Source organism: Ptychodera flava, chromosome 13, assembly GCF_041260155.1.
Source record: "Ptychodera flava strain L36383 chromosome 13, AS_Pfla_20210202, whole genome shotgun sequence".
Taxonomy (NCBI): Eukaryota; Metazoa; Hemichordata; class Enteropneusta; family Ptychoderidae; genus Ptychodera; species Ptychodera flava.
Window position 1 is genome coordinate 857,025 of NC_091940.1, and position 10,449 is coordinate 867,473.

At 37.5% G+C, this 10,449-nt stretch overlaps 1 protein-coding gene across 1 annotated transcript; it reads right to left on the reverse strand.

Moving 5' to 3' along the window:
- Positions 1 to 377: 377 nt before the first annotated feature.
- LOC139147054 (uncharacterized) lies at positions 378 to 9,944 on the reverse strand. The gene is made up of 7 exons (XM_070717903.1): positions 6,756 to 9,944; positions 6,237 to 6,557; positions 5,436 to 5,677; positions 2,783 to 3,142; positions 2,154 to 2,273; positions 1,815 to 1,934; positions 378 to 1,447 (listed from the first exon to the last, which is right to left on the reverse strand). Exons 1-7 carry the CDS (start codon positions 6,838 to 6,840, stop codon positions 1,097 to 1,099), a joined length of 1,599 nt encoding a protein of 532 aa, XP_070574004.1. The 5' UTR covers positions 6,841 to 9,944; the 3' UTR covers positions 378 to 1,096.
- Positions 9,945 to 10,449: the final 505 nt, after the last annotated feature.

Below are 10,449 nucleotides of genomic sequence, written 5' to 3' on the forward strand. Positions count from 1 at the left end.
TGCCTCAAGAAATCAGAATTTTTTTCAGTTGGTAATACATGTATTTACAACATATATCACATCTAAGCTTCAACGGCACAGCCACGACTTTAAAGCTGTGCATCAAACATTTGATATTTTCATTATTTAAGGATTAAAGATTTTATTTAAGGATTATTTAAGGAAGATGGCCAAAAACGAGGTCATTTGCATACATTTGGATGAATTTACATTTCATTCTCATCCATTTTACATTTGCTTTACTCACAAAAAGTTAAACCCTGTCACAATTCATTTTCATAGGGTTAACCAATTTCAGAAATGTGAATCAATTCATGCCAAAACGTGATTTTGAACGAGAAATGCTGTTTTTCATGCAGTACCCCCTTAAACACTGAATCTATGTCAAACTCTTTCAGTATGCCTTGGTAGTGAGAGAAACCAAGGGGAGCATGTCACTACAAGAGAATACCAGGACAGGTTGAAGCCAGTCTTGGTAAAGGGACAGTAGCTGTAACTTTTGAAGATTTTTTCACAGTTTTTGTTCTGTACATCAACAGCAGTTTCTTGTTCTACACCCAATCTGATTAAAATCAGCTGTAGAGATATGCTCCATATTTACCTTTGCTGGACCACTGTTGTTTTTGTTGTGTGTTGCGCAATCTCTTACATCTGACAAACAGCAATAGAATATCTCGTTCAAATCTCGCGCATTGGCCAGAACAGCCGACCAATCAGAAATTGTCTTCATAAAACGCACTGACCGCTGAGTGTACATATCATCCACAAATCCGGTATAATAAGTTCTGATTTGCTGCGCCGACGTGCAAAATTTGAACAAGGTTTTCTATTGCTGTTTGTCAGATGTAAGAGATCGTGCAACACAGAACGAAAACAACAGCAACCCAGCAAAGGTAAATACGGACCGATCAGATTGGTTCTAGGTGGTGTTGACAATGTTGATAATCGGCGTGTCAACATGCTTTAGGGAGGAAAACAAGATATTCTCATCAACCTATGGAACAAAAATATTGAGAAACTCATCAAATTTCAAGTTACAGCTAATGTCCCTTTAAAGTCCTACCAAAAGGTGACCATGGGGATACCAGTCTTCATCTTATTGAGGAGCGTCAGCAATTAAGACATTCCATTTCTCCCTAACCTCTTTAAAGAGCACCTTGTATCCCTGTGAAGTTTTTTGCTTGAACGCCTCCTCCATTACAAATGATTGCAGAAGCCCAAGAATCATAGCATGTGATTTTGGATATGACAAGTCAAATATGTAATATGACGCCATTAGTTTCAACACTGCAGACATTATTCCCTCATTTTTTTCTACAGTTATATGAACAGTGTCACCTATGATGTACAGTCCTGAGAGTTCTCCAGCTGCTGTAAAGACCATAATATGAGGAGCCTCACATTCTCTGCTTTTCAGTGCAGTGTTGATGTCTTCATCTGCTACATCCTAGTGGAATAAAGACAAATTTTATGTACTTCAATTGCACACAGTACAAAGTGAATTACTGGAAAATTTTTGAGTAAACCCCTCTCTTGTTCATCATCATACTGTGAGTTCAACATACCCCATCTTTTTTTGAGTGAACCCCCCCCCCCCCAATTCCTCCAATCCTCAGGCCATAAAGTATGACTGCTGCCTTACTGAATGTGAATTTTGTCACGTTTATACAAATTTTGTAAAACTTCATGATATCATGTCCCTGTTTTGTGCCAATTTATGCACATGCATCAATGGGAATACTACACTAAAACAACACTTGAACAAAATACTAGACAGTACATATAGTCAATTGTTACAATGTCTTTATAATTACCTCAACAAGTGTGATGATTGATGCTGCCTTTGAAAGTGCTGATGAAGATGCCTTTCCACCATGCTTCATCTTTATCCTCTTCTCCATGTACAGTATTACTGCTAACATGCGGAGTGGATCCTATAAGTATAATATTTCACAGTATTGATGGATCATTTATTTCAATTTTAAGTATTAGGCATGACAGTTAGGTGAGTGAGGATTAACAACCCCTGTTTTTCATGTGTTTTAAACTACAGCTTTCTTTCTTTGTTCATTAGTAGAATTCACAATGTTAGTGACAATGTACAGTAAAATGGTGAATTATGAATATTAGGCAAACAAGTACATAAAACTTACATTTTGTGACTTTGGGATAACGTTGCTGATGTCTTCGATAACAAAGAGAAGAGTTTTCAAATTCTTGGCCATGGTTTTCACTCTTTCACTCCCTAGCATTAGTGACAGCTCATATAAAACCTGCAAAATGTATCCATTATGATACATGTTATGTAATATACATGATTTGAGGGTAGCACATATATTCAGTACATACCCATGATACACTAGTAGTACAGGAACATAAATGTAAATATTTTTGCAACTTACAGCGCATACAAGTTCAGATGAGATTTGTGCTGGGAGACACAATCAAATTCCAAATTTTCAAATCTAAAAATACAACACTGAACTACAATTGAAGCAAACTTCCTGCTATTTACTTACAATAGCTCTTTTCAATTGTTTCTTTTCAAAGGTATGTATTCCTACTCACAAAAACACCCCTTTTGTCTTCTGCAAACCATAAGTGTAAGGAATATATACCTAAAAGTACCTACACACATATACACACAACACACGCATTCTGTGCAGCAATGCTACAAAGTATACATGAAAGGTTGTAATATGCTCATAAGTAATGTTTCTGGCTAGTCCACTGTACACCTGCATGTTCTTGCATTGAGAGCTTAGGAGAAGAACATACTTACATAGGAACTGTCTGTAAGACATGGATATCGCTCCAGTATTTTCGATATACTGCCACTAGGAGTATCCACAAGGATCTGGACACGATCTTGTCTTGTACTGCGCAGGAGTGCTTTAATGTGTTCAACACTACGTTTGGATGACTGTTTCTTCCATTCTGCTTTCATTTCTTCCACATGCCTACCAATATCTTCTTCTGACACCTCCTGAGAACTGTCACTCATCTGTAGTGATTGAAAACGTAACCTCTTGGCTGGGGGGTCGTTGGAAGCAGACTCTTGCTGTGGGCCTGTTTTGCTCTTTGTTTTCATTTGGTGCCTCTGGTGACGAATATGTTGGCTGAGATTTTTAGTGAAGACACTCTACAAGAGACAACAGTTGTATCTGGTTAAACTTATGACTGGCACAATGTTTTTGTTTGTTGTTTTCTGTAGTATGTTAATGCAGTACTATGACTCTGTGTAACCCACTTCTATACTTATATTACTACCGGTACACAGGTTTAGAACACCATAGCTCCATTAGCTATAACTTTTGGAGATTTTTTCAGCAGTTTTGTTTTGTGTACCTATTGCATTTTCATGTTCTACTCCCTGAAGCATTATGAAATGTCCAGTATTTGGCTTATCAACACAGCTCATATGTGTAAAGAAGACATTATTGTTGAAAATTGAATTGAAGTCCAGACTAAAATTCATTTTATAACAATAACAATAATCATTATGCATATGCAGAATATGCTGCAGTACTGAATTTGGGTATTCTAGCATGCTATGGGTAGAACAAGAAACTGCAGTTTATACACAGAACAAAGCTACTGAAAAAAAAAACTGCCAAAATTTCCAGCCAATGTCCCTTTAAATATTTTTGTTCTTAATTTACAATGATGAGTGATGCACAGACACAATCATTGTGTATATGCAGTGAAAGGTTGGACATAAAACATCAAACCTACTGTGTTCATTTCTATAGTACATAAAGTGATAGTGAGCTGACGTTATGCATTCCATGATGTAACTTTCTGTCGATCTATAAATTCAGCAATAATTGCCATCATAAGGCAAAGTTTTGGCTACCTAATTTAGTATGAATTCATGTATTTTGGTCTTCTTTTACATAACAGTGTTCTCCCCAGGCCATTTTAGCGTAGCGGTCCCGCTACGCTTTGATTCTCCCCGCTACGCTTTAAAATATTCCCGCCATCCTTTAGTTCACACGCTAGCGCTCTGCGTAGCTACCAGCTGTTGCATGCATTGTCTACACATAGCGCTCACTGCAACTTTCAACCTGGTGAAAGAGTGGAAGGTGTGAAGTATGGTATGCGTCCGATAAATTGTCCGTAAGTGTTGAGAGGAACGTTAAAACAATAGAAGAATCGGCTGGGTTGTTCACAAGTTTTCATTCTACAACGACTATTACGACCAACAAAGACCTTTAGTCGGTATACATCGAGGACAAGTATTCACAGAGTTAGGCAGTGTAGCACTAGCGGGGCCTTTGATCACATTCCCATGCTTTGATCAACGAAATGGACCGCAAAAGAAACAAAAGAAGCAGTTGACTAGTGAGGTTGATTATGATTTTACAACGATGATCTTTTTTTTTGTCCGAGTACGATCACGATCGCAATCGCGTTCACATTGCATAAATTCCAATATGGCGGCGGCCATGTTGGCCGACGTGTTTATAACGTGTTGACATTGATCCTGGCGTCGCGTGTGGTTCCACTCTGACACGTTCTCTGAAAGATTTTACACCTGATTTTCGAGTGATTCTAGTCGTACTTAGTTCATGTCTTGTGATCATCTTGGTGGTATTTTTAAAATCAAGAATCGAACGACGATGTTCAGTGGCAGTGGTAGTTACGGGGGGGGGGTGGGGGGGGGGGGGCGGCGCTAGTTGAATTGATCCCCGTGATGAAACATTATTCGCGGTGTTTGTCGTTCAAAAATGATATAAAACTCAATTACATTTGAATTGTGTAAAACTTAAACTTGTGAATTTTCCTCTTGTTGGCAATTTTTGACAATTTTGAAACTCCAATCAGACGAACCATTTCTTGCTTTCAATCTGAACTTGCTGTTACTGTTTGAATCTTCTATACTGTGATGATTTATTTAAGTGTAATAAAGAGTTTCCATAATGTTCAAATTGCATACTTGTGTGTTACCATTGCATTTTGTTGTGAGTGTACATGAATGCATGGGTGCATGTGCAAGCTTATATCCATATGCAAATATAAATTAATGATATGCAAATGATTATGCAAATTAGCCGCTACGCTTTTGCTTGATCCTGGGGAGAACACTGCATAAACTTGGTCTTTTGGTCTAGCTGAAAATATTTTCACATAAAATGGAAGATACTGATAATTACAGGTAGTAGAACCTTTTTCTTTGCATTTAAAAAAATTGCAGGAAAACACTTTTAACCTGCAACATTTCATTATCATAAAAAGGATTTTCTTTTAGGTGTGATTTTTTGTATCTACCCCAACACTGCCCAAGTTTGCAAGGGACTGTTTAGATTTGATGACACTGTCCATCCATCTACGTCCTTCAGAGCCAAGTCATCGCCATTTTTGTAAAGAACCATTTGTGTATGACAGAATAATTGCGGACAGCAAATAAAATCTACAGCAAATTCATCACTTACCCATGGTCTTTCACCTTCTAGAGAAATACTAGGATATCGTTTATACATTTTTTCACCAATAACTTTATAGCCACTTTGGTCTCGGATACCTGGAAAATTCTCCATGTAGTAAACACCACATTCTTTAATCATTTTCTGCCAGATCACCGATGGGATGCAGGTGTCAGTGAGATGTTTTTCAACCAGAGGACTAAATTTGGGCAAAGGTGCTTTCATCAGAGACTGTAGAAGGTTACTGTAATCTGAAAAAAAAGTTTTATCTGTTTATGAAAGGGACATTACCTGTAACTTTTGATGACTTTTTCAGTGTTTTTGTTCTGTGCATCATCTCATGTTTCTTCTTCTTTTTTTCTAAACTATGAATCAATGCCAAATATCCAGTTTGCCAACATAGCACATGTAAGAGTAAAGTTCATTGTCTTTGTTGACAACTGAAATTTAGCACTGACTAAAATTCATTTACCAACAATAATAATGCTGGAAGTATATACAAACTATATTGACAAGCTAAATGCCAGGCTTATAAACATGATTTAGGAAAAAGGACAAGTTATTGTAGTTGATACGCAAAATATGCTGGAAGTCATCCAATATTACAGCTACTGTCCCCTTAATAGATTTGTGTTTACTCATTGTGTACTATTAGTGGGCTTCTTACACTTTGTCATGGGATTGTACATATCACTTGAACAAACCAAAATTATCTAGCTACTGTCACAACGCTTTAGCAGGGAAATCTTAGCCTGGTTCAGTGGTAGCCTTTTACTGGGTATCTCTCTTTTTAAGTACTATTAAACATACCAGTAAGAGAGTCTGTAGAGCCTGATGCTTCTGACAGAATACAAACAGGTTGTGTCTTTGGCATTCCCACTGGTGAATAGACTGTTTGCTCGGATGTTGCACCTGTCACAAGAGCTGATGATGGGCTCAAAGGGGCCTGAATAGAGTCACTGGCATTTTCAACCACTGGCTGCCATGATTCCTGTGGCCCTAACAGGAGCAAAGTCTTGCCACTTAGTTCCAAGAGGATTTCGTCCTCATCGATGACGGTGCCGTCTTCCTCCAGAACTACAGTTATATCCACAGAATGAATACAAGGAGGCAGGAGAACTTTCTGTGCTCCTGACAAGAAAAAGAACAGCATTTCATGAAAACATTTTTGTTGAGTTTAATCAATCTCCTGGTCCATGTGTTTACAAGTAATCCGTTATAGTAAGATTTCACACAGACATGGTTCAATTTTGTCTCTGTACACCACTTTAAAATTCATATCATAATAATAATTTTGTAGAATATAATCAGAAAATTCAATCATCTTACCTTTTTCTTTGATTTCTGCTATATTTGATGCAACTGTGGCCCTTTTCACTGTTCTCGCTGCATTCCATACTTTGAACATTGGCATTGTTAGCTGATACACAAGAATATTAGCATTTTGATAGTGTGACTGGCAAGTATTGTAATGTGGCAAAATGGCATGTTAACAAGCCTGAAGTGCATTTTAAATGTAACAACAGACTATAAAGTTTGGGTTACAGTTATATTAGAAAAATGTTGTATGGTAAATGCTGAATGACATAACTAGTGTATCAACATGTGGTTTAAAATGCATTTATGAATGTGTGACTGTTAGTATTCATCACAACATCTGAACCCTGGTATCTGTAAACACTAAGTGGCCACTTAAATTTTAATTCTGAGTGTTTAGCTATTTTTTTCCTACCTACTGATTTGATGTCATATACTAAAATGTGCCCATTAAATTCTGCTTCAACTTCTTCAAGGATGAAATATTTAACATGATCAAGCACAATGATATCACGCAATATTCCAAATACTGGTATATCCTGATCATAATCAATTACCAGAGCACAACCCCTGTGGTATTCATTACCATGAATTGCAACCTGGGAAGTTTGATACACTCTGTTAATATCCATTGTTGTCAGTTGACAGAATGCTTGAAGTAATTCTGGATACACTTCCCCAAATTTACTTCAACGCCAGAACCAACTGTGTCACCTGCATACAAAAAAGAAGTTGACCGTCCACCGTCATACCCAGCCTGCATGTACGCCATGTACATTTGATGGCGACTTGTCAGTGTGAGTGGAAGATTTCTGAAGTTCTTATACCTCTTATTTGCAAAGTAACCATTTTTGCCTTCAAATCTCATGCACCAATGATGGCGTAGTGGTCCGTACATCAACATTTGAGTAGGTAGGTGTACCATGTAATGCATTTTAGGGATGAATGATGCTTTGGGGTACAAGGATTTGAAATTGTACAGATATTCAGCAATAAGATTTTCAAATACATTGCTGTTTCTGTTGTACAATATGATGATGTACACAATAGTACAATTTGTACCAGACGCATAGTGTTTTTCCAATATATGTCATCAACAGATATACGATGCCCAATAATGATAGGAAGAGTATGTACAAGTGTCAGCATAGCTGATGCACTTTGCTTGATTGATCCACACCCATCAATATGTTTCTTTTCTATTTGCTCTGGCTTTGAACTACTATGCAAATATGAATAGGGAAATCCTCTTATTGCTGTATTTAACCACTTCAATGTGAATAGAGCCTGTACAAATATGAATCTGTAGAGTGCATGAGACAGCTCATGTGGAACAACTCCTTCCAAGAGAACATGCATCGGGTCTTGAACAAGGCCAGAAACCAGATCAAACTGCTCTATCTTTAGAAGTTCACTGGTACCATTTATTCCCCATAACTTACTCCAGTACACCCTTGCACTCTTACTCATTTGCAAGAGGTCATTACATCTATCAATGTGTGTCTCTCTACTCCTTAGCACAACTTGCCTTTCATCAAAACACATTTTTATGTTTACAGCCTCCACTTCACATCTTCTGCAATTTTTCAGGGCAAATGAGACCCCCTCCTTAAATTTCCCGAGCCAATTAGCTGCAAGAGTGTCAGCAGAGGCAATGACAAGGGTCCCCTTTATGATATGTCTTACTCCATGAAGATCTATTTCTAGGCCATCATTTTCCATTTCAATCATAGTGCTAATGAAATCAGAGAGCAACTTTCTTTCTGAATCAGCATTCCTAATATCTTTTGCTTTACATACTGCCAAAAGTTGTATTGCATGAAGTTTAGATCTATATTCTGGGGGAATATTTGCCAAAGCAAAATAGAATATTGTCAGTTTGTGCTTTTTAACATGACTGCCCAGTGGGTTTACAATTTCCATATCATCACAATTCAGAACAACCTGAAGTGCTTGCCTATTATTTAGAAAAATAGGATGTCTTTTCACAAAGTCTCCATCACAAATATCATACATGAAGCCATCAGATGACATGTGAGGATTTTGTATGTGTTCCCAGACTTCAGGCAAGAGTAGTAATTGCTGCAAACATTGCTTGAATGGAATGATATATCCTAACCTTGGCATTATTTGAATTGTACCATTTTTTGTGACAAACTTTTCACCTATTACTACTCCCTTGGGCTCAACTAGTGTTTCTAGTTTCTTTTTATAGAATGCCTGTCTTTTTGAATTGGTAGATAATAATTCCAATCCTGTATCAATATCAATACCGTCAATGACATGCGAGTCAATTCCAATATTTTCCAATTTTTCTGCAATGTGTTTCATGTACACATCCATGTGACTCTTTACTAAAGTGTCTGCTGTTGACACAATATTGTCAATGCCAGCTTGTGAAACATTGTGCTTTGATTCTAAAGTCAGAGTAAACATGGCGTTAAAATGGTGTACACTTGTCTCTTTCACAAAAGGGAGAACAAGATTATCTTCATCTGTATCAACGTCAGTATCAACATCCTCCGTGTTGACATGTCTATGCTTTCTATGAACATGAACCCTATAATTTGTCCAGCGATTAGTTGTGTAAGCACAAGAATCAATGAAGCAAGCTACAGAAAAATTTGGATCATTTTTGTGGAAACGTACAAAGTGCCTTTTGAAGGATGAAAACAAATTATTTGAATATGGACACAAGCAACATTTAAATATAGGTTCCCCCATATTAATTCAATCAATATAAATTTGGAGGGGTTTCTAATATACACACATCTGCATTGCTCTTTCAGAGTACAGTAGTAGTGGCAAGTATACATCAGTCTCCAATTTCAAAACCCCTGTTCAACCACTATGGTAGCTAACTTGTCAGTTGGCAAAGTTAGGACATAATGATAATCATGGCTCTGTCATAAATATGAATTTTGCCGATAAAAAGTAGATACATAGATCACGCTATTGCAAAATCACTATTTCTAAGCTTAATAGGATAGAATGGTAATATTCACAACATGAACACTAGGATTCAGCTATGTATCACGTGACCTTCATCAACAGACAAGATCATTAGGAGTTATGGAACACTAGTATTCAGCATTCAGAACACTAGCATTCTATTTGTGGTGTACAAAATTTGTGTTTGGACTCACGAATATGGCCTGAAAATTTGCAACTGTCTAGTGTAAACACAAAACGATATAATGATTAAAATTAGACCGTAAGTGACTCACAATATTGCGAGAGAGGGTACTCTACAGCAAAAATAGTGTCACATGCTTATCGCCCCGCGCCGGGCCATGATGGTTCAAACTTGGTGCCTATTCAATGCCATTTTGCCACGATATACAATACTTACCGTAGCAGTAAAAACTCTCTGTGTAAGCAGCTATCACACCGTCACAAAATACTGGCAGACCTCGATCGCTAAAATCCTAGAATGTCAAAAATACCGCCAGCAACAAAATGGGTCGTCTGCAGCAGCGGCGTGGCTTGCATCAAATGTGCGCATGTTCAGAGGGGCCCTCGTGTGACCCGAGGAAGCCCGATTATCTGTGACGTCATACTCGGGACATCCGGGAACACAAGTGTTCATTTTGTTGGTAACACTAGTGTTCTCTGTTTGGCGTTCTGTTAGAATACGAATATTCACAAATTGAACACCAGTGTTCCGGAAGATTTTTGTCTTCACGATTTTATCGAAATAAAGAGT

Excerpts from the sequence above, each read along its gene's own strand:
- LOC139147054 (XM_070717903.1), bottom strand. The coding sequence starts at position 6,840 with ATGCCAATGTTCAAAGTATGGAATGCAGCGAGAACAGTGAAAAGGGCC. Across the intron at positions 5,678-6,236 it reads CTCTACAGACTCTCTTACTG|ATTACAGTAACCTTCTACAG; the intron begins GTATGTTTAATA and ends CTTTTTTTTCAG. Across the intron at positions 3,143-5,435 it reads TAGAAGGTGAAAGACCATGG|AGTGTCTTCACTAAAAATCT; the intron begins GTAAGTGATGAA and ends TGTCTCTTGTAG.